This window comes from Cuculus canorus, chromosome 3 (assembly GCF_017976375.1).
Source record: "Cuculus canorus isolate bCucCan1 chromosome 3, bCucCan1.pri, whole genome shotgun sequence".
In the NCBI taxonomy this organism is placed as follows: domain Eukaryota; kingdom Metazoa; phylum Chordata; class Aves; order Cuculiformes; family Cuculidae; genus Cuculus; species Cuculus canorus.
Genome location: NC_071403.1, coordinates 102,670,220 through 102,697,414, shown reverse-complemented (window position 1 = coordinate 102,697,414; position 27,195 = coordinate 102,670,220). Strand labels below are relative to the sequence as shown.

The following is a 27,195-nucleotide window of genomic DNA, read 5'->3' as shown; positions in this document are numbered from 1 at the left end:
AATCTTATTTGTGGTTGTAAAGCCTTTATTTTATAAAGTGAGGTATTTTCCACATGTGATATAAATAACAGTACCATATTAAATGATTAAAAGGCTTAAATGTTAGATACCCAGAGAAGCAGCATGTGAGAAATATATTTAAGTCTTACAGCATTGCAGGGAGGGAGCTGAATAAAGCTTCATTCCATTTTTTTTTTTCTTCTCAGTCCTGAAGGGAAATTTTACTAACAACAGCTAATTTAGCTTTTTATTCTTATATAGAAAGTCCTAGGAACATGGGCAATTTTGCTATAAATAGATGCATTTCTAATAAGCATATTTCTGACTTTTTAAGTGTAATATTCTCCTTCTGTCATTTAATATCCATGCTAGCAAAACTTAGCTTATCTAAAAAAGTTTAGCCTGGTAGTTTGCCTAGAAAGTGTTTCAAAGATTACTGTACCTGGAATAAAAAGTGGTCCTTGTCCTCAATGTTCATTGGTGAATATTCATGTAATCACTTGAAAGTTTTTCACTCCTTATCCGGAAATGCATTTCATGCAGAATAAATTTCAAATAGGTTCTGTCGACAGACTTCCTCCCCAGTCTCTCCTAGAAAAGCTACTGCAGGGAGGTGAAAAAAGAACTTTTTATTTTCTTTCGTGAGTCCCAAAGAAACAAATACCTACATTTAGCATTCGTGCTAAGTCACTTTGGGAAAGAGTCTGCCACTTAATTCACTCATTGTTTGGTTTGTAATAATTGCAAGCCATATGCTTTATAAAACCTATTTAACTTGTGCTAGGTTTATTCTTAAAAAGAATATGTATGTCCTGTTAGCCTTTTGCTCTAGACCCAAGTCAGTTGTGTTTTAATTACAGCATTGTTAGTTGAAATTACAGTCAGCTTCTGATAATGAAACTCTTGATCATAGCTTTGAAAATACGGATCAAGGAAACAACACCGAGCCTCCATGATGAAAAGGACCCCATTGTAAAGCATAATTAGCTACATTTTAATAGCACATTGAAAAGAAAAAAAAAATATGTATGTTTGTGCTTTCCCTCTTTTTATTATTTATAAGACTTGGTTTAAATATGAATGTTAAATTTGTTCAGGATATTTTGATTATTAGTAGATACCAAATCCAGGATCTTAACCCATGAACTTATTTTTAATTACTTTTTTTTTAACAGAAAAAATGAGTTTCATTTGGTCTTTTCTCTGTCTGGAGACCTTCAAGCTGTAGAAAAGCAGAATGAGGAGGATCTGATGAAACATTGTTTGTTTTTTGTTTTGGGGGATGGGGCTTGAAGTCATGCCACAGGCAACTATTTTTATTTTTTCGTAGGTCAGCTCTGAATTTTTTAATTTGCAAATGCACAGTATTAGTATGTGCTAAAAGGCTTCTGTTAAAATTATTTTATTTTAGCTTCTTCAAGGTGTCTTGATAGCTTATTATTTTTGATAATATTAATGAACTGGATTCAGTTGAGAGCATCTAGGGAGTTTATTTTAAATCAGCTTGTCCAGTAGACTTGATTGCACTTTTAATGCTGGAATTCCAGAACAGGAAATAAAGAGCCAAACTAGATTATTTTGTAAAGAATATTATAGCAGTGTTTTTTAGAGCAAAGATACAGACACATGTGTCCTTCAGAATTTGATTATAATCAAATCATAATCAAATTCTGAAGACTATCCAGCTTCTACTTGGGACCGCATCTCTGTGTAAGAGGAAGAATTATGCATTTGGCAACTGGCTGGTTCATTTTCCTTCTCTAGCAGTATTGGGCTTTAAGTGTTTAAAGTGAGCAATGATTTTTGCAGTTATATTCCTTGCAGCAGAGGTAGCAGCTGAAAGCAAGAAAGACTTTCTGAATTGGAGGAAAGGAATTTATAATATAAAACTTGGACGTTCTTCTGAAAGGTGATTAAAGAGAGTCAGCTTGAAATTCTGTGCCTGCTGTAGTCTGTAGTGTGGCACGAGTTCCTTTTCTTTTTGTATATGTCTGCTATTTTCATTGACAGTCAGTGGATCCTTACCTATTGCACTTGGAAAAATGTGACTCTGTGGAAGTTTTCATCATAGCTGGAAAAAGAACCCAGGTTAGCTACATTATGTGGCTTTCATAGTTCTTTACTTGTGAGTGTAGTGATTCTCATTTAGACTGGAATAGATAGAATGTTCTGGTTGAAAGTGACCTACAATGATCTAGGTCATCATTGCAGTTACAGCTGCTTTGGACAGATAGCTGTGCTTTGGTTATTTGACTACAGCAGGTTCGTTTGGCTCTGTAACAAATAGTCAGATTTAAGCAATAATCCTAGTAAGCATTATCTAACTTTGACAAGAAACTTGAGGATCAAGAGATGACAGCAGTTGGTAACAGTCAACATATTTCAGTAGAGTATTTATTTTCCATTGGTATATTGAATAAAGGTTCAGAGAATAAGAGTTTTAACAAAAATAAAATCAGCAGAACATTATTTTAATGACAGACATAATGTGAATTGCTCACTTAGAATATCATAATTAAAAAACTGCTGCCGGTCACCTCTAACAAAAATAGAAGGTTTTTTAAATGTTGGTTGTGATATTGTATTTGCCATTGAGTTTGTATGAAAACAGTTAGAACAGCAGTTAATTTTTGTAAATTTTACTGTGTTTATCAGTGGAATAACACAAGACAATGGTTTTGTGTAAAATGTAGGCAAACCCACATCTGTTAATATGGACAGCATTTAAAGAAATTGCAGAAATGTCTGCCTTCGTTCTGGCCAGTCCATTGCCCCTTTAAGTTGTGCAAATACCCTTTTGTCATTTGTGGATGCTTCATTTGGGGGGGGGGGGGGGGGGGGGAGATTGGGTCACAAACATGCTGGATAGATTTTTTTGTTTTGCTTTTTGCTAAAGAAGACATTATGTACTGATGATTTTTCTTAGGTACACATATCTCAATCCCATCCACTAAGAGGGAGGGGAGGAGTAAGGGTTTTGGTTTGGTTGTAATTCATGTCCTTAGAAGTAAAATGAAATTGAGGAATGATGTTGAGGTTTAAAGTATCTGTTACAAAAGGAGGATAATCCCCATATAAAGAGAGGGAGTAGAGAGGATGTAGCATTTGCAAGATGTGTTTTTTGAGAATGATATACTTAAGTTAAATCACATCCTTGATAATTTAGCTCTTCCTCTCTGTAAGATGTATGGAAATTGAAGGCTTTTCAATATGTCATTTGGTGCTCTTTCTGAAGAGCTGCATGTTTGTTAGAATGAGTGTGGAATGAGTCCTTGGTCTGTATTTTTTCCTTTTTCTTCTGTCTTTTTAGCAATTTGTTAAACAATTTAGTGTCTTTTTCCTCGACTGGGAATTGCCATTTTCCTGCTTGTTTTTTGTTTTTGTTTTGGTTTTTTTAATTAATATTTCTGATATATTTACTGAAAAAAAGAGAATACAGTTAAGGGGGATGGTGTAATGTTTTTAGACATCAAAATCTTTTTTCTTTCTTCTCTTAAGTTGACCTTTCTAAGCAGGTCTTTCATTCAAGTTTAAAGCAGGCAATGCCAAATGCCGAAGAAATTATTTATTGACTTTAAAATAAATTAAAAGTAATTGGATAAATGTAATACATAAAGGTTTGTAAGATGGTTATCATAAGCCTGTAAGTCTGTACTGGCCTGAGGATGGCAGGAATAGAGACACTTAAGTTTGAGATTATAGAAACAGTAAAAACCTATGTGTTAGAGGCACATTCCAAAAAGAAACGGTGAAATCTGAGAACTCTTTAGATGAGGAAATAAAGGACTGAAAATCTTAAGAAGCTTGGTATAGTGTTTGTTTTACTTATGACTCAACAATTTCTTCATACTTAGGTTGCTACTTTGGGACTGTGATGATCGGAGCTACAGCTACTACATTGAGGTTTCAACAAATCAGCAGCAGTGGACTATGGTGGCCGATCGAACAAAAATTTCCTGCAAGTGAGTTTCATTTTTTCCACTTATTTGCACAAAGTCAGAACTGGAAAACTTTTTTTTTTTTAATCCTTTCATTTAGTACTTACATAGGTAAATCTTTGACTGTGAAAAGAATGGTCATTACGTAACCCATAGATGACTAGCTCTAGACCCTTGTAAATACAGTTTTAGGAGGTATCATCTTCTAGTGTGGCTAATATCTGGCATTTCAAACCAGAATTGGGTTTTGAAGATCCACATCAGTACTAGATCATCAGTCATTTTTTCCATTGTCAGAAACAGTCTGCATACCCTTGGGTTTCTGATCACTGTGAGTTAAACCATGTTCCTCTAGAGTTCATGTCTTTGTGGTGGCAAATCTCCCCTCCTTGAGAAACATGGTAGGAGAGGAAAGAGAGCAAGCTTGGTAAAGGATTTTATAAATAAATGCATTTCACCCTTATCAAAGCATATAAATGCTTTGTATGATATTTGAAGGGGATGGGGAGAAAGTGGGTAGGGACCAAATCGTAACGGATCAACCTGTTGCCTAAACTTGACTTTGTTCAAAAGCAGAGTACCTTACCTGTATGCAGGGACCAATTTGCTTGTGAACAGGTGCATTCCATAGAAAAAATGTTTCTTAAAAAAGGATTAAAAAAAGAGAGAAACTCTTTAATTTTTGTTGATATACTTCGGTCAGGAGAAATCAGGCATGAATACTCTCTACATGTGTACTCTTCATTGTCTTTTCTGTAATTATTTGATCTGCCGATAAACCCCATTCTTCTAGTATAGAAGAGGAATTCAGTGTTGATAGACCTGTTAAACCATTTGATAGACATAATTCCAAGTAAAGAATTGACCCAGTTACTTGTCATCTGAAAATACAGGCTGCAAATTCATGTGTTACATGTCCAATAGCCAGGTGTGCTCAGCGTTTAGTGAATGTTGTAAGAATACGATCTCCTGGATGATCCCCAGGGAAGCTCGGACTTACAAAAATCTTATTTCCCTCCTTTTCCACAAGTCAGCTTTCCATAAGATATGCTTTTCTTTCCTGGGATAAAATTGAAATGATCAGCTCACATGGGGTCGGCTGCCACCCAGCCTGTATTTGTGCCAACCAAACCAAAATTGATTTTACAAATTCAGAGATGTATCTCAGTTTGTCACATCAGGCAGGAGAGTTATTCAGTCCTTCCTGGCAACACTACTAAATACACATTTTTCTAAAGCTTATATTCGATCTCTTAACAAATAGTGCAATTCAAACGTGTTACAATGCTATCTAGACCTGTTGGTGAAGGAGAACTTGACACATCCTTTCACTTCCTGTAAAGGGCAGGGTATTGATGAGCAGAAAACTTGCATTCTGCCTGCAGGCCTGGAGAAAGTCAGAGAGATTTACTGATTCTCAAAGGCATCTCAGCATAATAAATAAAATTAATCTTTTTGTCTGCCTCCAGCAGTGGGAGCAGTAAAAGGCTGAAACCACAAAAGAGAGAGGCACTCAGAATCAGAGTTGGAATCTTTTTGCACTTTTTCATTGTGCTTTTGATACTAATAGCCTATAACAGTCAATAAGATTCCTCGCTTAAGTATGCACAGTCAAGGTGAAACTGCTGCTGCTTGACTGCCCTGTTCAAGTATCTACTCAACATGTTCAAACTACATCTTTTTAAAGCCTTAACCTTGGGTAAGTATAGGTGAATGCCTGATGGCTGCTTCTCATGGTATACTTCAAGATCGTGATTCAGAACATAGGTGCTCTGAAAGTTCTCAAAGCCATGGCTGCAGGAACTATTTTCAGGTAGATTAGAGAATTGTGTTTTGACTGACTTCTTGCTCTGACTTGCATCCAACCATCAGAATCCTAGTCCTTAATCTTGAAGTCTACAGACTTAGTGTCCTCACGCAGTCTGCAATTATCTACTCTAAATAAAAAGTCCTGAAGCATATAATTATAAAAGCTCAGTGGACTCCAGAACAGGTCAGTTTTACGATGTCTAGAAAGTTGTAAAGAAAAAGTATCAAACTGAAAAATCTTACTTCTATTTCAAACTTTTCTATCCTTTGCAGTTACATTTAAATACTGTATAATCTGTAACTGAGATAAGTTCAAAGGTTTGTGGCTTTCCACATACCTTCTTCAGTTTTCAGGTGATTTCTTTGCTTTAACAGCATTTTTTTCATGTTCAATTTCAGTCTCTTGTACTTTATGATCAGCAAATCTTCTGTGTTTAATATACTGCAGTTGACTCCAGAAAAATCTCAGTCGCTTTTCTCTGTAGGATATGCTGCATCAGTAAATGAAGGTGAAGGGAGTTAAAACTTGGGAGAATTTCACAGAGCCACACATTTGAAGGGAGAGAAAACTTGCAGTGAGAAAATTCACTTTGCAAGTAATATTCTCTATTAACTTTCCTGTCTTCAAAGACATGTGGATAAGTGTTGTTTCCTTTGCTGTTTGCTGCCCGGCTTTCTGCCTACAGTCTTTCAGTAGAGTTACAGTCCTTTGCGAAGATTGTTAGTTTACTGTCTCTCAAGTGTCCTGTGAGGTTTCCAAATCCTTCTGCTGAATCTGTGGCACCAGGGGTAGGATGGACCATAAAGGTAGCAAACAGACCTCAACAGACACCTTTGATCAGTAAGCGGCAAACAAAACAATGAGAAAGAAAATGAAATTACGTTTAAACAACATGTATTGAGTTTGGCAGTCCACTGAAGCACGAACTTCCTTTTGAAATTACTAGTATGCTGCTTTTAGTTGTTTTAATGGTATTTTTTAATGTAGTATTTTGTGTAAATTAATAATTCCAGGAATCGACAGGCTACTTCTAACCTCCTCCCAGTTTTAAAAGGCTGAAGACAGAAACTGGATATCTGTTATCTTCACAGGGGAAGCTTGCATACCCTCCCCAGGTGGGAGCCAATTAATGCATACCAGTTGTGTAATTGTCAATTTTCAAATGCTCTATGGAGGCTATTTCTTTTACCTTTCCACAATAAGCTGTTTTTCTCTACGCAGTATGACAGTAATGAAAAACAGCCATGTCCTGTTCCAGTTTTTTAAAACATTTATGATAAATGAGCTTGAGCCTGTTAGTGTTGAACAAGAAACCTGCACTTGTTAGGAGAATTTGCTGACAAAGAGTCTGAAAGTCAAATGAAAAACAGAAGATACCAAAGGCCAGTAGGAGACAGACCTTGGAGTTAATGGCACTTTTGATAAAATAAACCCTATAAAGACAAATATGAAACGGGCTATCATGACAGATATCAGCTCAATATCGTTCTTTAAAGCTCTCTTTTGTAGTTATTGTGAAACGGGTCTAATCCATTGGCAACAGATGTACTATGTTCAGTTCCCTAGTAGGAAAAAATACTCTGATAGAATTTGAGAGACAATGAATATTGTTTACAGATGGGCTGTGCTAAGGCCATTGGTATCAACTGTCTCTGTGGCTGATTTGGGACAGTTTTATGATTTTCTTGTGGAGGGCATGACTTCATTTTTAGAGGTTTATAACATAGTTCTTTTTCCCCCCTGCTGGACTTCTGTTTGTTATTCAGAGTATACTGTTGTTCTGATAAATGTTTAGAAACTTCCCAACTTAATTTCACATTTCCATTGCTTATTATCTTTCTATTATATAATAGCTGTTAACCTTGATGCTTACAGCTCTTGTCCAGTGCTTCGTATTTCTATCCTTTAGTGTACTATGTGCATTTTCAGTTTTCAGGCACTGCAATATTTCCTTCGATAATAAATCACAGATAAAGAACATCTAAAGATCTCAGTAATGCACTTAACAGCTCTAAACTGTTTTCTGGATGTACAGGACTGTGTTTTCTATGTTCTAAGGACTTCAAGTGAGCAAAAAATACTTTGCTTTACACAGTGTTAGTGGCAACTCAATTTTGGATTTTTTTTCTGCATATAATTCTGTGAAACCTGGATAATATTTATCATGAGTTGGTTATTTTGCTGTAGAGGTAATATTTGAAGTGTGTCAATACCTTTCCTCATGACTACACATGGCGTGTTACATACTCATACGTGTAGTGTCTTATACTTGGCTACGAACATAGCAGCATTTTCCTCCTGTCCTCTAGTTCCTCCACTTTGGTCTGTGATCCCATCTCTAGAATTCTCTCACATCCATTTTCATCCATCATTCTTCCCCTTAACCACTTTCATAGCGCTGTTCTCTCTCATAATAAAACATTCCGAATGTTTGTCAGACCTCTTTTCCTTCTAACTGCCTGCATGCTCACATCACTTTTCCTGTTGCTTCCCATTAGTATTGCATGCATCTGCTATCCCTAGAATGAGAAAATAATGTTTTTCCTTCTCTTTGTAATTCTGTCTCACACCTGAGCTCCCAATTGATGGGTTGGAACAGGTAAAAGGAACTGCTCCTTGTACCTGTTGTGTCAAACAGGGTATTTTGACCACACTTCAGCGTATTTTACATGAAGTTAATTTCACAGAACTGTTCTTGTACCTCCTCTGTCAAACAGAGTACGTTTTGACCCCAGTTCATCCTATTTTATGTGAAGCAAATTTCACAGCAACTCTGAAATCTGAATGCCTGTCTGAGAGTTGCCATGCTCAGTGTAGGTACACTGATGCAATACAAAGATGAAATATATTCAAGCAAGATGTCTGAGAAATTGCTACATTGCTAAGCTCAATTTCAAGTCTTACTTTGCAAAAATCAACTGAGGGTTCTCATTAATCTGTTCATTATGCCGCTAGTGATACCTCCTGGAGCAAGTCAGACAGATATAAAGGGTCATTTTTTGTAATTACTGAGATTAAAAGCCCTGAACGATAGAGGCATCGAAGTACGTATTTTTCCTTTTGTTTATGCTCACATTTTGAAAGATTGTAACAAAGCAAAAGAAGAAAGAGGCTCCAGCTTCAGAGACCTGCCTTATTAAGCACGAAGAATTAAGATTTCACAGAGAGAAACCAGGTTTGTGTTCCATTTGAGAGCTTTAGGAGTCTCTCAGAAGTATGAAAACTCTGCATCTAGCATTTCATTTGCTAGCTTTTATTTTAGCTGAGTCTACTTTGATTGTAAAAAGATCTAGCTTCTTTTAAATTATGTTTCTTAATGGTGCTTCAGGATCACAAGAAGGTTTTCAAATCATTTGTCTTTTCTTTTCTTCCACTTCTGCTTTCAGTTCCTCATTGTTGCTTTGCAGCCACAAATATTTACGCATCTTTTGAATGAGCCTTGAACAGAGTGGCAGGGAATTGCAAACTGCACTGTGTTGGTCTTCCTTGAGTGTTTTGCCATACACTCACTCACTGCCGTTCTGCACGTGCCATATGCATTTTGCTTTGCCCTGCTTTGTCAGGCACCTGACGTGTTCTCAGCTCCTCTTCATGTACAGTGCTGTGAGGAGAATGAAGAAAACATCGCAGTGACTCTGACGTCAGTTTAAATGTCATCTCAGTTTTGCCTCAGAGAAAATAAGCGATACAAAATAATACCCACAGTATGAGTATCTGTTTCTTTTAGGTATTGATTTTTTCTCGCATGCCATCGAAGACTTGAATGCCTCTTTGGACGCCTGTAAAAATGGTTACGCTAACACTATAAATAGATGTATGTTTTATTACTTTATAATACATTATCTAGAAAAAATATGTTGTAGTGAGGGGATGAGGGAAGCTTGAAATAATAATTATCCAAAAGTGTGTCATTGATATATACAAATAGCTTCATAAAAGAAAATTTCTGCGAAGAGCCAAGCTGTGCTGATGAAACTGAATCACATTTGTTCTGTTCTGGGTTCGAGGGAGCAAGCAGAAGGAGAACTTTAAACAGCGAACAAAAGTGACATCCTAGAGAGTTCTCCAAACCCACAGTATTTCCTAGGAGTGGGTAACTTGCTTTCTGCATTACTGAATTCCTGTTCTCTGTAGCTGGTTTTTGGTGTTATGTTTGGGGGTTTTTTTAAGCATTTCAAACAGTAATATAAATCCTGAAGTAAAGAACATGCTTTACTCTTCCAGGAATGCATAAGGTGCTTACGCTGTTCCGTTGATCGTGCTTTACAGTAAGCCTTGGTTTTGTACTTCTCTTGAATAAATAGCATCAAGCTTTTCTTGACTTTTCATGGTTATAAATTCAGTTTGAAAACATTTGTGAGCACTTTCTGGCTTTGAATTTTTTTCAAAAGAAATAATGCTAATTAGGGGTATGCAAAATATCTGTTGCATAGTCTTCTATTTAAAATAAAAATCAAAGCAAACACTCATTTTCTTTCACTAATTATTATTATACATGATTATAATTATTTTATAACTAGTATTATTTATTATAACATTGAGGTTTAAATAGAAATTAAACTTCCCAATAGCTTTGCCTTTTGGATTGGTGTTTGTTTGTCGGTTTGACCAAGCAGGGATTTTTTTCTGTATTGTACTGGCATATTCTGCACTATAGCCTTTCATTCATCTCTATATTTATCTTTGCAACTACTTATCCCAGCTGAGTCTGAGCAAGGCCTGCTGCTGCCAGAATCACTGATTTTTTTTTTTTTGCTACCTTGTAAGTCTTGTAAATCACCACAATGACATATCATGGTGTTTTCATCTCAAGCTGTTGTTGACATTTATCTGTCTGGTCTTCCTGTAGATTTCTTGCCTTCTGTTTTGGTGCCTGTGACTTTTAAAAAACATATTAATCCAACGTACTTTTACAGTTGGTTTGTCAGATTTGCATACATTAGTCACATTTAATTTAGACGTTATCACTGCAAAGTCATGGTTTTGGTAATCAGATGTGATGTTGGCATTATTTCCATGCATAGTGCTCAGCTCTGCCTTTCCTTCTGACACAGCAACTTTTCTCATTCAGCGTTCATGGAGCAATAGAGTGAAGACTTTTTTGCACTATTTGTTTGAGATTTTGTTGGAGCACCCAGTTTCTAGAGCTTTTCAATAGGTGTTTTGGTTGTAATTTTACTTCTTTTTCATAATGACAACATTATTTTCCTTTAAACTCTCTCACAAAGTACTTTACATGCACTTCGTTTTAGGTAAATCTGTCATTCTGAGACTTGAACCATTTTTGTTGCATATTTCACGTATGCGTTGGGTAGCTTCACATACACCTCGATGTCCATGGATGTTTTCAGTCCATTTTCTTTTTTATGTTTAGTATGGCCAAGATACAGCATTGTTTAGTGTGTACTATGTTTGTTGAGGAGTGTGAGGGAGGAACACACCAGAACCCAAGGTAACGTTATGTATTGTAATATTGTTGTTACTGCTTGTTGTTAGGATAGATCTACACAAACACTGAAATTCAAAACAGAGTTATGTTTCTCTGAGCCCAGGGAACAAATTATAGAAGCATTCAGACTTCTTCATCCTGACAACACATTCCCTATGTTCTATTTTAAAACATCCTTATTCTCAACTTCACTTGATTATTTATTGCTTTACTTGAACATGGTACCATGCCTGTTTTGAACAGGTGCCATCAAAACAGCTAAAAATACTTCACCAGTGTTAATGAATTAGGTTTTGTAGAACCTAATTCTTATTAAGTTAATAAATAAGTTATGTGTATTGTAGGTAGGGGACATACCTGGATACTGAAGCTCCAAGACCTGATCTATACATTCTTATTCCGGAGATAAATTGTAAAACTTTGTCCTCTTTGTACCCTTTCTTCTTGACTTAATCTGTTATCTCTGCCAGGCTAAAAGGGAAATCAGATAATATAGACACTGTGGGTCTTAGTGAAAAGTGAAACCTTGAGGCCTTTTGAGAAGTCTAAGGGTGCTGAAAAAAAAAATCTAAAAAGATAATCATAAGGAAATGCTTGCTGAGATTGAAGAATGTAAGATTTTGTGGCAGTGAGATGGATGCCTGAACAGCCTATTTCTGCAGCAACGTACTGGGCCCATAAGTGTTCCTTATGGTATAGAGGTTCAAGAAATGCATGGTATTCCTTGAGAGTTACGGCATGACTAGGTAGCTATATTTTGCTTGATCGTATTGTGATCACCTTTTAATATTAAAGCAGATCAGTAGCGGCTACACATTGCATATTCTGTCAGTACATAACCGTACTTTGGAGATGCAGGCTAAACATGAAGATGATGGGAAATTATCACCGCGTCTTTTAAACCTTAGAGATAATGCTTTCCTAGAATTAAATTTTGCTTTCTGAGTAAACATGCATTTTGTCTTATAAAACAAAGCGTAGTCAGAATCTCGCTTGTTGCTGTTTTTTACAACAAACACGATTGTTTTCAGTGGTCCACCTTGCTTAAATATACAACCTGTCTGACCTTCTGTTATTTTCCATAGAGAAGCACTTCAACAGCGTGGACAACTTTTCCTAGTAGGTTTATTCCTCTTTTAACATTATGCCAATGTTCAGCCTTACTTCAGCATATCTTTTCCCTCTTAGATACTTGTAAATTCTGTCATCCTCCTTCTGTGTCTGATTGCTCATACAGACTAGGAATACTTTAATATTTCCCCCCATAAACATTTGGGTCTCAGTTTGACCTACAACATTAAACAATTCTGGAAAAGCCTGTTTTCTTCAGAGATCTCCTTAGCAACTCTTGCCAACTCTACTCAAAGCAACAGAAATCCTAATTTTCTTACTCTGAGGGGACTACTACTCCTCTCTTGCATCCTGTTAAGCCAAGTTGTTTGTTTTGTTTTGTTTTTCCAGTCAGCACAGGAACAAATTTGTAGTGCATTGGATTTGCAGTGCATTGGATTGCCTTCACCAAGTCCTAATATTCTCTCTTTTGAAAGTGTCTGTGTATGGTGTACGTACCCACATGTATGCAGGCACCCACACACCTGCACGTTCTCAGAACCTTTATAAACAGTAATACTTCAAAAAGTTATCCAAATTATGTGTCTTCTGTGAAACTGGCCTGTTTATCTGCTTGAGATAAGAAAGGAATTGCCTGATCCTTCAGCTCATTTTGTGGTTATGTTTGTTTACTTTGAAATGGATTGTTGTATAAGGTCATCTAATAACCCAATAAACAGGAGATGCCTGAATGTTCATGAACTAGGTGCTAAATTACTGTTTGGTCTGCAGCCCTTTCTTATGGGCAAAGCCATTAAATACAGCAACTGTTGACATCTCCTTGGATAGTCAGGAGCACAGTGAGATGTTAACGCAGCTTAAGCCAAATGTGGTGTTCTGCTTTCTTTCTAGACATTTGTCCTAATTAGATTGTTGAAATTTAGGATATAATTTCATTAAAACTCTAAGAAGTACACATTTGCTTATGCTGGCCAAAACAGGCATGGTCTTTAGTGTTACAAATAACCTGGCTTGAGACATATGCAGTGTTAACCCATTGATTTATTCACAGTAATGTTTTTACCAGTACAGATTATATCCATGAATTACAAAATGGAAAAATTATTATATCTTTGTGTTCATCCTTTGGGGATTTCTGTACCATATGGTATGTAATTTTTTTTTTTAGAGTAATGCTCTGTCAGTTTGTTTCATATACTTGAAGGGATGGTGATTTTTGCTTTTCTGTCACACTTGAGTTCCCACAGTAAGAATTTTTCTTCTCAATGCTAGTACTGAACATGATGTCAACTAATTTAATTCCATTATTTTTCTTATATCCCTACAAACTAATTTTTCTTTCTGGAAGATTTCATACACTTCACCCATTATACACACACATTAGACTATTCTGCCTTTTTTCTGTTACCTTGGTTGCTACTTCAACAGGTTTTGCTTTTCTGTGCTCTCTCATCACCAGTCGTGTTTCTCTGTTGTTAAAATGATATTTATGAGTTTTTCTTGGCTCTCTTTAGTTTGTCTATCTGATTTTTGAGGTACAGATTTCTGAATTAAATACTAAAGTTTAGTTTGTCAGAAGCTAGTAGGAAGGGTGCTACCTTTTCTCTGTTTTATAACATGGTAACAAAAGTTATTGTCGTTATTTTTGTCTGTCTTAGTTCACTTTAGTCTCATGTCTAAAATTACTGCATTCATGGATGCAGGTTCAGTTTGTTTTTCTAGGTGAGTTTCAGTGTGTGGCTGCAAGGCTTTGTTTTCTGACCTTGAGGTTAATAGGTAATTCAGTGAGGTAGCAGAAAGGGTTACGGTTTTCCTCCTTTCCATTAGCAAAACTCAGTATGTTTGTATTGCTGCTATAAGGAGGCACATGCTGATTTACTTTTTTCTCTGTTTTATTCTTCTTAGAGACTGTGCTTCAATTTATTGCGTTCCTTGGAGGTTTGACATGTCAATTAGGTGTTATCGACAGTAATAGAAGGGCGGTTGCTATAAATGTGAAGTTTTTACAAGTGGGCCATGAAATCACGCCCAAGGGAATCTCAGAGAGAAGTGCAATAAATACAGTGTTAGTCTACAGGCTACAAAGGAACTGATTAATAGGGAGCATGATTCTATCTCAGATAGCTAAAAATATTGTTTATATATTTGCTGTTAATCAACTATTCCATTTGAATGAAAAGTTACTTAATAAAAATGGCTTACAGTCTGTTGTAGGATTATGAGGGGAAAAAGGCTTCAAAGCTAAAAGCAGCCCAAAAGTTGTATTACTGGATATGTTCATATGTTGGATGGCTTTTCATATCTTTGCTATCTACATGAACATCAGGAGCAGTGACAACTGGTAATGAGTAAGCACAACAAAATCAATTCAAACTGTAGGGTTGTGCGTGCTTGTCTTCTTCTTGTATGCTCTGGTGTACACAAATAAACATAAGCAAGGTGCACTCATAGGTCAAGTTACTGAAGTTCACAACCTTTATCCGCCACCACAGCCATCCCCCAAGGATGTATGTATAAATACTACATGCACAATTCTTGACATGGCATAGAAATTTGGCTCATGACCTTCTACCAGGCAGTTGCCAGCAAATTACTATTAAGTTCATTTTGTGTAAGATTTTTAAATATAAACTATATTTCTCAATGTACAGAAAGACAACCTGTTGAAACTGAAAAAAAAAAGTGTGAGCCAGCTAAATTATATGAGTACATGGCTTATGCAGTACAAAAATGCTACTGGATACCTACTTTGGCATGTGGATATATTTGGAAATTGGTTACTATATATGGTTGGGAAAGTAATTACTACATTCAGTTTGCTCAGTTTGAGTATATTTTAACTTTTTCTTTATGTAGTAGTTTTTTATAAACCAGCAGAAATGTCAGTAATGAGGCTGTGAAAGCAGGGATTACTGTAGGAAATCTTTTACCTTAGAAGGGAAAACACGAATGAGAGCAGCCCTACAGAGCAGGTACCAATTGATGAGAAGCTTGACACGAGCCAGCAGTGTGCTCTCAAAAGTGCTAAAGGCCAACGGTATTCTGGGCTGGAAAAGAAGCGTGACTAGTTGAGGGAGGTGGTTCTCACACTCTACTTTGCCCTTGTGAGACCCCACCTGGAATATTGTGTCCAGTTCTGGAATCCTCAACATGCAGTGGATATGGAACTATTGGAACAGGTCCAGAGGAGGGCTATGGAGATGATCAGAGGGCTGAAGCGCCTCTGCTGTGAGAGAAGCTGAGAGAGTTGGGGTTGTTCAGCCTGGAGAAGAGAAGGCTACAGGGAGACCTTATACTGGCTTTCCAGTACCTGAAAGGGGCCTACGAAAAAGCTGGAAAGAGACTTTGTACAAGGGCATGTAGTGATAGGACAAGGGGGATGGCTTGAAATTGGATGGAGGAAGATATAGATTAGCCATTAGGAAGAAACTCTTCACAATGAAGGTTGTGAGGTACTGGAACAGGTTGCCCAGGGAAGTTGTGGATGCCCCCTCCCTGGAAGTGTTCAAGGCCAGGTTGGATGGGGCCTTGGGCAGCCTGGTCTAGGGGCAGGTATCCCTGCCCATACGGGCAGGAGGTCTGGAACTAGATATCTTTAAGGTCGCTTCCAACCCAAACTATTCTATGATTCTGTGTCAGAAACTTGGTATAGACATCATTAAACTTATTTTATGTCAGATTTTTTATTTAATAGAGGTCTGCTTTATCAACATCACATTTGATTTTGACATTAAATCATATACAATAAAATGTTTATAGCAGTTCAGTAAAGTGTTTGTACAGAGGACAGGTAATTTGTTTGTACTGGTGGGAGGTACTGATTACGTTCAACAGGATATCTTTGAGAAAGTGCTGTGAGGGGTGACAGAAGAACAGGTGGAAACTCAGCTTTAGTTCTCTGTTTTCAGTTGGGGTAGATCCAGGGTAGAACTGTATTTAATTTGACTATAATTCAAAAGCCAAAATGTAATGACCTTTTCTTTCTCATACTCTATCTTCCCCCTGAGTAGCTTGGGAGGCTGGATGGAAAAGGGAAGGCTGAGCCAGGTACCCAGTTTGACTTCTGTGCTTTACGAGTCTTACTCTGAATTAGTATGTTAAATTATAGCTTTAACAGGAGAAGTTTTACTTTGCTTTATTGTTTAGTATTGTTATGATGGAAAACATATATTTTTATAGGCAATTTATAAGGTAGCTGTAGAATTTTTTTGACTTTTTTAAAAAGAAAAATGTCTATATAACAATAACTGTTATAGCATTTTTAGTACATGCTTCTTTGTTTATTTTGTGGGTGCTCCATAGTAGAGGTTGATATGGTATTCATTAATAAAACAAAGGGTGCAAGACATATTATGCAGAACATACTGCGGTCTCAGTTGGCTTCTCTTATGTGTGCACACAAGTTTTTATTTGGCAGCATCTCATGCTAGTTACTTACTGTCTTGTTTACATCAGTACATTCACCAGGCTGATGACAGTTGTGTTGAAAGACAACACAACTCTTCTTTTCCTTTTGTCTGCTTTTGCAAATACCTCCTCACTGTTCGTCATAATGAATGCTATATTTCACTAAAAATTATGTAGCCACAGTTGAAGAAGTCCACATCCAAATAAACTAATAAGTGGTTTGTCACTTGCTATAGAAGAAAGCATATGTGGAGAAGCAGTAAGAGGCAAAATGGAGGTTACTTGCTGGTAATTGAAATTTTTCGGTGTGTTGTTCATTTCTACATTTGCTTCCAATTCTGCTTTGCTTTTCTTCTTGGAGTGAGGAACAAAAAATTGAGGTTGGACGTCACCTTGGAAAGTGAGGAAGCACAGTGTGCAGACACGAAATGTACATGCTTAGCCTGAAGCAAGCCATGATATGAATGTGATGTGGTTATTACAGCTTGATGAATGTTAGTTATATGTCACAGCTTTCACTTGCATCTTACATATGTGGCCTGAGCTTGATTTCAGCTATAATTAGTGCTGCTCTGGTGATCCCACAGTGGGGTGGTGTTCTATAGAGCCAGTGGCTTGTTAGAAAACCTCAATAAAAGATAAGCTTCCACTTCTTTCTTAATTTGTTCTTTCTGGAAGAAAAGGAAATCACAAGGAAGGATCACTATTTATATCCTATTATATGTAATAATTCTTTAGAAAGATAGCAGTTTTTCATCGAAATAACTAGAGGCAAGGCTTACAGATGCTGAGAAAATCCATTGAATTATCGAAGAGGTGAATTGTTATTTTCAAGCTATAGATAACTTAAGCAATAACAAGCTATTGTTATAATTTACCTGGACATCAGTATTTCTTGCATTCTTCTTTCAATAGCCTAATAAAAAAAAAGATAGCAAGAAACATGAAAGTGGAGAGGTTTCTAATAATTTTCTTATTCCTCTGAATAGAATATGGTGAAGAGATTGTGGGATGCACAAAGCCATTGAGTTTTCAGTGACAGCTGTTGCTGTTGGAGAGATGAAAGCACTCGGCCCAAGAGTCTGTTTATACATTTGTGCAGAGAAAGTGGTTTTCATTGCAGGGAGCTCTGGGTGAGACAGGCAGAGTCAGAGAATAAGAGAGCAAAAGATAATTATCTAAATTATGTTCAGGCCATTATAGAAGCCGAATATAGTTAAAATGTAATTAAATATGACAGGCTCACAGGATGCAAGCATGGCTTTGGAATGCTAATCATCAATTACTGCATCTCCTTAGGGGAGTCGGGTGGCTGAGGTGAGATGTAGAGTGTTAAATAAAACACCATAGGACTGTAACAAGGCTAATTTCCTTTGAAAAATGGAGCTCTGGTATCAGGGGACCTTTGCTAGCCAAACAACTTGTAGTACTGCATTTCGTCTTGAGGATCTTGGTATAAATCTGAGTAGGTTACTAGTCCTGAGACTTGGAGGTGTAAACCTCAGCTTAAAGTAGTGCAAGACAGGTGTGACAAAATTAAAAAGGATCAGTGCTTCCTGACTATTTAAAAAAGCTAAACTCTGAAAAATCAATTTGTCATAGCGTCATTATTAAAGAGTATAGAGATGCAGAAAATCCAAAGACGGCAATGTCACCAAGTTCTTATATTCATCCTTTATGACCCTGTCCTAGGTAAAGAAGGTGAAAGTATTGTCACCAACTTGAAAGATTTGTTTGCCTTTTGTGTTTGGAGTAAAGGTGAAGAAATGGCATCTATTACACAGAAGTATCTAATCCTAGACCAAAAATGAGGTGCTTATGATATGTTCGAATGCTACTGTTCTTGGGATACAGTGAATTGTATATGAATCAATAACAAAGCTATATATAAAGTTTGGAGGAAATTTTTATAAAGACCATCAAAAGCAATTTTGAGAATAGAAAGACCAGTTCTTTTGAAGGCAGCGTGAAATAAGCACATATGCATGACATGACTACAGAAATGGCATGACTACACAATAATTTGCAAAATAAAATTTATTTAGAAAAACAGAAATTATTACAATAGTACCAGAAGAGATTACTAGTAAAAGAAGACGATTAAAACGAAACTTAACTTACCTATAATGTCTTTGATTTAATCAAGGAGCACCACTGAACAATTGTTATGGCTAGATACATAAATAGAAGTCTTACTGAACTTTTTTATATCGGCAAAAGCTGCAAAAAGAGGGCAGGTACACCTTCAGAAGCCTTTTATTCAACCTCTCTTAATATCTGTCATGTTCTTCAGCTGTATTCCTGAACAGATGTGTCATCTTTGTTGTTGTCACTTTATACAACAGACAATGGCATTTGCTGACATCTTTGGAGAGTCTTCACTGAACTCCTGCAGTGTGTATTTGACCAGTGCTCAGAAGTACTGTGAATAAATACAGACCCATATGTGTTCTCTTCTAGGATCCCAAATTAACCTATTTTCTTCTCACAGAACACAAGCTCTACCTTAAAGGCCACAAAGGCATAGGCTGTACTTCATACCTTCTTTAGGATTTTAAACTCTTGTATTTAGAATGGCTTTAGAATATTTTTCAAATTGCTAAAAAGATACATCAGTTTTTCACATCATCACTCTCCTTGCATAAAGTGGATGTGTGTAAATGTAAAAGCATATGCATAATGCAAACTATGTCAGTGTTAAGAGAAGTAGTCTTGGAGTCTTTTGATTGTCCCAAATGCTCATCTTTGGGACTCTTTACTTCATAGAATCATAGAATAGTTTGGGTTGGAAGGGACCTTAAAGATCATCTAGTTCCAACCCCCTGCCATGGGCAGGGACGTCCCACTAAATCAGGCTGCCCAAGGCCCCATCCAGTCTGGCCTTCAAGTTAACAAATAACATTTGTCTATTAACTAGATTGACTGATTTGGCTGTACTAAAGTAATATGAGAAGGAAACTCAAGAATTATTCCATTTAAAGGCAAAAATATTTAAATCATAGCAGTCTTTCAGATCTTGAGACAGTCAACAAAATAGTCTGTTCTCATTTTATATTTTATTTAGAGCTTGAAGAAATAACCTGAGCTTTAAAATAAGAAGGACATGGCTACTTAAGGAATATAAATAAACGATACTGATAGATAGATAACTGCTGTACCTCTGAGACTTGAGACAGATCTCAACTTTCTGTTATGATAAGTAACTCTGATTACTGGTATTACTGCATGAAGTAATGGATGTAAACTACTTGAAATTGAGTCTTGATTGGGCTCATAATCTTCTTTAAGCAAATATAACCTAACAGCAGTGATAAAAGTAATAATTGACTAAATTAAACACAGAAATGCTATGTTTGTGACAAGGTTTTCCTGCTAAGGGAAAATTCAAGTCCCTGGCAAATGGTTACCAGCCAAGTTGTTGGTACACTGGTGGCAAGTGGTATTTTATTCAAGTTTTGCTTTGGTCCTTTATTTTTCCTATGAACACTTGTGGTGGTATTCTGAACATATTCAGGAAAAATATCCAATGTTTTTCTTCTAGTGAGTTAATCAAGTTGTACTTAACTGAATTTTATCGTTGAAGCCTTCTGTAATAGAGTCTAACTTTGAGACACAGTTAAATTCTGTGTCTAGTTTTCATGTTTTATGAATAAAAGTTATATGAATTCTACTGTGCTTAAGTAGTAATCTGGTGTAGTGGAATAATGTCGTCAAACTGAAACCTCTAGTTCCTGGTGTTCTTTTTAGCTTCTTCTGCTTTACTGCCAGTGTGTTGTAGGCAAAAGGTGTCATAGGAATTTTGGGTCCTTCACCTGCTGTTCATTAGGCTACTTGAGGCATTGTACCTCGCCCAGATCAGAAGAGTATGAATGAGGAAGGAAGATTACAATGGTCCAAATCTACCTTTAGTCTTCTGAGTCTAGCCCAAGAAGTTACACTTGCACTTTGGTGTGGTGATCTGTTCACCTCACTGCCTTTGTCAGACTGGGGAGATCCTCAAAACCTGAACTGTGAAGAATGCTTTATGACTTCTGTAATTTACTGGAAGGACCTTGGCCCACACAGGGGAAACTTGGCTTCTCTGCCTTCACTGCTCCACTTAAAGTAGGAGGAGATTATGTGAGGTTTGGGGTGGATTTTTCTCTGTAGAGCTGCAGTTTTCTTTAATCAAGCTCTGATGATTTCTCATGAGTAGTCAACAGATGAATGTGTTTACTTTTATTTTTCCGATCTTTTATCTAATATAGTCTATATTAGTCGAGGATTTTAGACTTTGATTTAGGGCTTTTTTCTTTTCTTCCACTAACATTCTCTTAACTTTCAGCAATAGTTTGAGTATTATCCCTGCGTATGAATTATAGTAGTACAAGGTATGTATGGAAACACGTAAGCAGAGTCAAGGCACTTAAAAATGAGCAAGGAAAGCTGGAAATTCAAGCGATAAAAAGTGTTTCTCTGTTTGTCCTATTAAGCATTAATAGTGTGTACTGTCACTTGAACAGATTCTCGGTATATTTAACTGCAAGCTGTTGTGACAGTGTTTAATATTTGTATGCCTTTCTGGACTTCTTTGTAGATCCTGGCAAACGATCACTTTTGATAAACAGCCTGCATCTTTTATCAGAATAGTTGGAACTCACAACACAGCTAATGAGGTAAGGAACTTCTAAGAAAACCTATATTTTTCATGAATATACATCAGTACAGTTTTGTGTATCTTACAATGAAATTGATAGTGCCTTCTAAAATGTACCATATTCTTCTTGCTCTGGCAATCTGGCAAAATAAGAATGAATGCATTTCTTAATTGATTATTTGTGAACTGTGTTACTGTCTTCCAAGACTCCACAGAGTAGGAGGTCTGTTGCCACTGTGAGGGATAATTTGAGTTTTTTACAAAGTACAGTAAACTGCTTCTGATTTTGAACTTTCACAGTCCCATCAAACATTCCTATCAGGTTTGGGTTTAAATTATTCCTTATTTTGGTGAATGTTCAAAATACTGTTTCAGTGCACGAGAGAAAAGTGTAAAGTCTCTGATTACTTGGTATTACCACCTTTCTGTTATCTTTCTGATAAATAAAACATAAGAAAAATATCATTCTTCCTAAGAAATCTTACTTGTGTAAGATACTCTTATAATTAATTTTCATACCTGGTGAGTCAGTTAACCAGTAGTGACCAAACCAAGAGATTTTTTTTAATTCATTTTGTCACCCTAACTGACTAATTGCAATATAGAATCATAGAATGCTTTGAGTTGGAAGGGACCTTGAAGACCATCTAACTCCAACCCCCCTACCATAGGCAGGAACACCTTCCACCAGACCAGGCTGCTCAAGGCCTCATCCAGCCTGGCCTTGAACACTTCCAGGGAGTGGGCATCCACAGCTTCCCTGGACAACCTGAGAGAGCCCAACTCTCTCAGGCTGTCCACATACAGGAGGTGCTTAAGCCCCACGATCATCTTCATAGCCCTCCTCTGGACCCATTCCAACAGCTTCATATCCTTCTTACATTGAGGATTCCAGAACTGGACACGCTACTCCAGATGAGGCCTCACAAGAGAGGAATAGAGGGGCAGAATCACCTCTCTCGACCTGCTGGCCACGCTTCTTTTGATGCAGCCCAGGATATAGTTGGCCTTTGGGGCTGCGAGCACGCATTGCCAGCTCATGTCAAGATTATCATCAATCAGCATCCCCAAGTTCTTCTCTGCAGGGCTGCTCTCAATCATATCATTCCTCGTCCTGTACTGAAACTGTAGATTGCCCTGACCCAGCTGTAGGGCCTTGCACTTGGCTTTGTAGAACCTCATGAGTTTCTCACAGGCCCACTTCTTCAGCTTATCCAGGTTCCTCTGGATGATATCCTGTCCTTCCATTGTGGCAACTGCATCACTCAGCTTGGTGTCATCTGCAGATTTGCTGAGGATGTACTCGATCTTGCTGTCAATATCATTGATGATTGAACAGCACCGATCCTGGTACGGACCCCTGAGGGACACCACTTGTCATGGATCTCTATCTGGACATCAAGCCATTGACCACTACTCTCTGAATACGACCATCCAACCAAGTCCTTATCCACTGAACAGTCCACCCGTCAAATCCATCTCTCTCCAATTTAGAGAGAAGGATGTTGTAGGGGACCGTGTCAAAGGCTTTACAGAAGTCCAGATGATTACGTCCATTGGTTTTCCTGTGTCCACTGCTGTGGATACCCCATCATAAAATGCCAGTAGGTTGATCATATAGGACTTGCCACTGGTGAAGCCATGCTGGCTGTCACTGATCACCTCCCCATCCTCCATGTGCTTTAGCATAGCTTCTAGGAGGATCTGTTCCGTGATCTTCCCAGGCACCGAGGTGAGGCTGACAGGTTGGTAGTTCCCAGGGTCATCTTTCCTACCCTTTTTAAAGGCAGGCGCAATGTTACCCTCCTTCCAGTCACCAGGAATTTCTCCTGACTGCCATGACTTTTCAGATATCATGGAGGTGGCTTGGCAAGCACATTGGCCAATTCCCTCAGGCCTCTGGGATGCATCTCGTCAGGTCCTGTAGACTTATGAATGTTCAGGTTCCTCAGGTGGTCACAAACCTGATTGTCCTCTACAGTGGGAGAGTCTTTACCCCTCTGGTCCCCATCTTATTGTCCGTTGACCCAGGAGGGGTGAGGATAGTGGTTGTTGCTGAAGACTGAGGCAAAAAAGTTGTTAAGTACCCCAGCCTTGTCCCCGTCTGTTGATACAAGGTCACCATTTTCAGCCATCAGTGGGGGTACGCTGTCTTTAACCTTCCTTTTCTGGTTGTGTGTTTCACCAGTGTGTTTTCACCAGTCTATCTCTTGATCAGACTCCCTGATGCTCCTTAGCCTCTCTGCTTCCTCTCGCAGCTCTGCCACCAGGCTGAGGAGATCTTCCACCTGCTCACACCTCACACAGCTGTTGCCCCTGCTGCCCTCTGTTTCCAGTGCAAGCTGGTGGCACCTCTGCAGCCTGAGGCGGCTGTGTGTTTTCCTGGCAGCTCAGTCTGGGCTGACGCATCCCTTCTGGCAGATGCAGAGGACGCAGCCTCCCGCTGGGTGGACACCATGGCTGGGCTCCCTCTCACTGACTGAACTCACCTCCTGAGGATGGAGATTGTGCCTTCCCTGCACACCCTGCCTTCAAAAACTGCTTGTGCAAACTGCCGAGCCTACCATTCTGACAAGGCCCACCCCTATTTGCACTCTCCTGGTTGCAGCACTCTGGTTGCTGCACTCCTTGGAGGCCATTTAAATCTCCCACAGCTGCTTCCAGGACTACCCCTCCACATCAGCTGCCACATGGCAGCTGCTGGGACCAAAAGCCAGGAGCCGCCTGCCCCTTGCTCCTTATTGGGGTGTTCCCTAACTCCACAGAGCATATTTTTTGCCTTGATCTAGCGCTTGGCTGCAGCGCTGACCGTGTCTGCTGTCATCACTCACTGATCGAGCGTTTTTGTTTGCTTGCACTTCTGTCTTTCATAATTGTTGTGTATTGTATCAGATGAAGTCCAGATTTTACAGCTGACTTCAGTGAAACAATTTACACTGTGAAATTTGGAATATTCGTAAATCTTTGAGATGAGGACCTTGTATGATGTGATTATAAGAGGCATCAAAAAGCTGCTGCTTCTGTGTGTATGCATGCATGTCTACACCCCACACATGTAATTCACCACAAAACGTTGTACTTTCACATTCGCTAATTAGAGTTTCTCAACTCTAATGGTATTAGGAATAAGGATTTCTGATCATATTTAGCATATGGGGTCTCTGGTTCTTAAGCATTGGAAGAATTGTCGAGTAGCATTGTTTATGTCCAGTTTTAGGGCAATTATTGCGAACATATGCATCACCAGATGTCAACATTACTTCTTAGCAGACAGTTTGAGAGAGAAATTGACCAATCAACTGAACAGGGAATATATTTTTTTCCTCTTTAAACACTGTTAAACACTGTCTTTTGCAGCGCACAGTTCAGTCTTAATCAGTGAGTTCTTAGAAATACAGAATTAGAAGCTGCTTCCAGAGGTGTTGTACATGCATGAAGAAGGCCTTTTGAGTTACTGATCCATATCGACGGACTTGTTTGCTCTCATGCCAGGCTCTCAAAGTTCTCATCTCTTTATTAAAAAAGAATGAGGCGCATTGCATAAATTTAGCAAATTGGCCTATGAGAAAAATTGCCTCCAACTTTTAATTCTTAGAGCCCTGAAGAGTAAGGGGCTTTTAAACATAGTTCTAATTTCAGATTGGTTACTCTTGCCAATGAAATTAATATTCTGTGTAGTTATTTATATGGGGCACTGCATAACTGTAATAAAGATTGGCATATGCAGATTATAGCTGTCCATGTAATGGCTCAATGGAAATACAAACACATGCTGCTATTCTAGGTCTTTTCCTCTTTTGTCTTTAAAACCTATACCCAACACTAACTTGTTTTTTTAAAATAATATTTCTCCTAAAACTTGTAGAGTAGGAACGCTATCAGCATGCACATATGACATTGTTTGATGTATGTTAAACAGATGATCTGTAACATTTTGTTATAAATTTTCATTTTCTAAAGAAGGCAGTGAGATATTTTTCATAATTCCCATTTAAGTAATTACAGTGTAACCAAAATCTTAGCTTGTTCTGGAGTCTTGGTAATCTCTCAAGTAAGAACAGGAGCAGTTTCCAGAATTATTTACCTGCAGCTGGTTGTATTTTATGTCAACCATTCTTATTTTAAACAAAAGATGCTAATGAATGGCAGCATGTTCTCATCAAGGAGTTTTGCTGTAATACATACAGGGATCCTTGTTCTACCAACATGTACCTTTGAGCTTTGAGTCAAAAACTGTATTTTCCAAGGGGAAAGAGTTGATTTTTGGAATTGCAAAAAATCCTATGTAATTTCTTTATTTTGTGAAGGATTTCGTCTTCTAAGCTCATCTTTTCCCTTACGATGTTTTCCAAGTTTTGAAAGACACAATGTTCACAAGTATTTTTTGATATGTTGGAACATAATAGAAGTGTAACTTCTTGTTTTCTTGAGCTTCTAGATCTCCTCCTTTTCTAAAGAAAGGATTTTTTTTTTTCCCTAGTTCTTGTCATCATTTATTTGTCAGACAGGTCACCTGATGCTTTAACTGTGTAAGTTTTATCTTGTTATTCCTCCTCAGTATTACTGACCTGGAAAGGACGCCTAGTTGCTAATGTGAGAGCTTTGTCTTACAAATTACTGCACCAGGGTATATGTACTTGGCCTTCCTGCTTTTTGTATTGAACATTCCTTAAAATATCTGGGAAGTACAACATGCCATTGATCAGAGAATGATGCTGAACTGTAATCACTGCGTTTTTAGAGAAACACATTCAAGATTATTTGTTTTAGTAATACTGTTCTGAAATACATAATTCCAATATTGGATGAAGTAGATGAGCTCAGCTTTACTTCTCTGTCCTGTGCTTCTTTCACAAGCTGTATTCTCTGTATGTTGAAGTGGCAAAGCAACTGAAAATTGCTATAAAATCACAGGCTTGTTCATGTGCCAGACGCCGACTTAAGCTTTAAGAATTTAATGTGAAAGAATTGGTAAAAATTAAAGTTACACTTTAAGAATCAGGCACTTCAGACCTTATAGACTCGTATTAACTAAATTTCAGTGGTATCTATGCTATGTTTAAAAAAACGTGTCACTATGAAGTTTCAAACGAGAAACATTATTCGTGTGGGATAGAGTAGGAATGGAGCCTCCTGACTTGGAGAACTCCATCCCATTCTTTAGGCTGTGCTGGTTTCCAAGGAAAGCAGCATATTACAGATGTGCACTGATGAGATAATGTTCTTTCCTACAAATCCTGATAAGCGTGGCTGCAAAAATGATAATAGCTGTTACTTTAAAAACATGGGAGCTGGATGAATGTAAAAGGAGCTTCTCAAAAAGTGTAGCTGAATGCAAAAAAACTGGTTTCTCAAGAACTGTAGCAGATTCCATTGTAGAAATTAGTTCAGCCTTAGAAAATACTCACCAGAAGAAATGCAGAGAAAAAACATGTTGTGCATCTGTGTCTGTGTGGGTACAGGTCTAGATTTGTTAGACTGTTCATATGTGTATCTATGAAGGCATAATAATACTTCTTTGCGTGAGTGTGTATATATAGAACTATAAACAAGCAGCAGTATGCGTCTGTGTAAAAAACTGCAAGAATTCTCACAGAAGCATAGGAAAATATAGTGGAGATGGAAAAAAAAACGGACTGTGAATATTTTTTTATTCATTTCATGTATGCTGTCAGAATTTGAATTAGTTAGCTGCCTTCTCAGAAGAGACCCAGGGGTTGTTGCAGAGATGTCACTGCAGACATCTGCTCAATGTGCCGTTGAGCAGGGATGGTCAAAAAGCATAATAGGATTTTCATTTGGATTGAAGAAAGGCTAGAAAATATATTATTCTTTAGTTTTGTATGAATATGTCATATATCCGTGTCTTGTTTATGGTATTTGA

General features: G+C 37.7%; 1 protein-coding gene across 3 annotated transcripts in view; it reads left to right on the top strand.

The window, feature by feature from the left end:
- BTBD9 (BTB domain containing 9) overlaps positions 1-27,195 on the top strand; it is a 124,452-nt gene that overhangs the window by 84,208 nt on the left and 13,049 nt on the right. For all 3 annotated transcript variants that reach the window (XM_054061558.1, XM_054061557.1, XM_054061559.1), the window contains 2 exons: positions 3,855-3,962; positions 21,252-21,330. In XM_054061558.1, the coding sequence (XP_053917533.1) occupies positions 3,855-3,962; positions 21,252-21,330 (187 nt within the window). The remainder of the gene's footprint in view (positions 1-3,854; positions 3,963-21,251; positions 21,331-27,195) is intronic.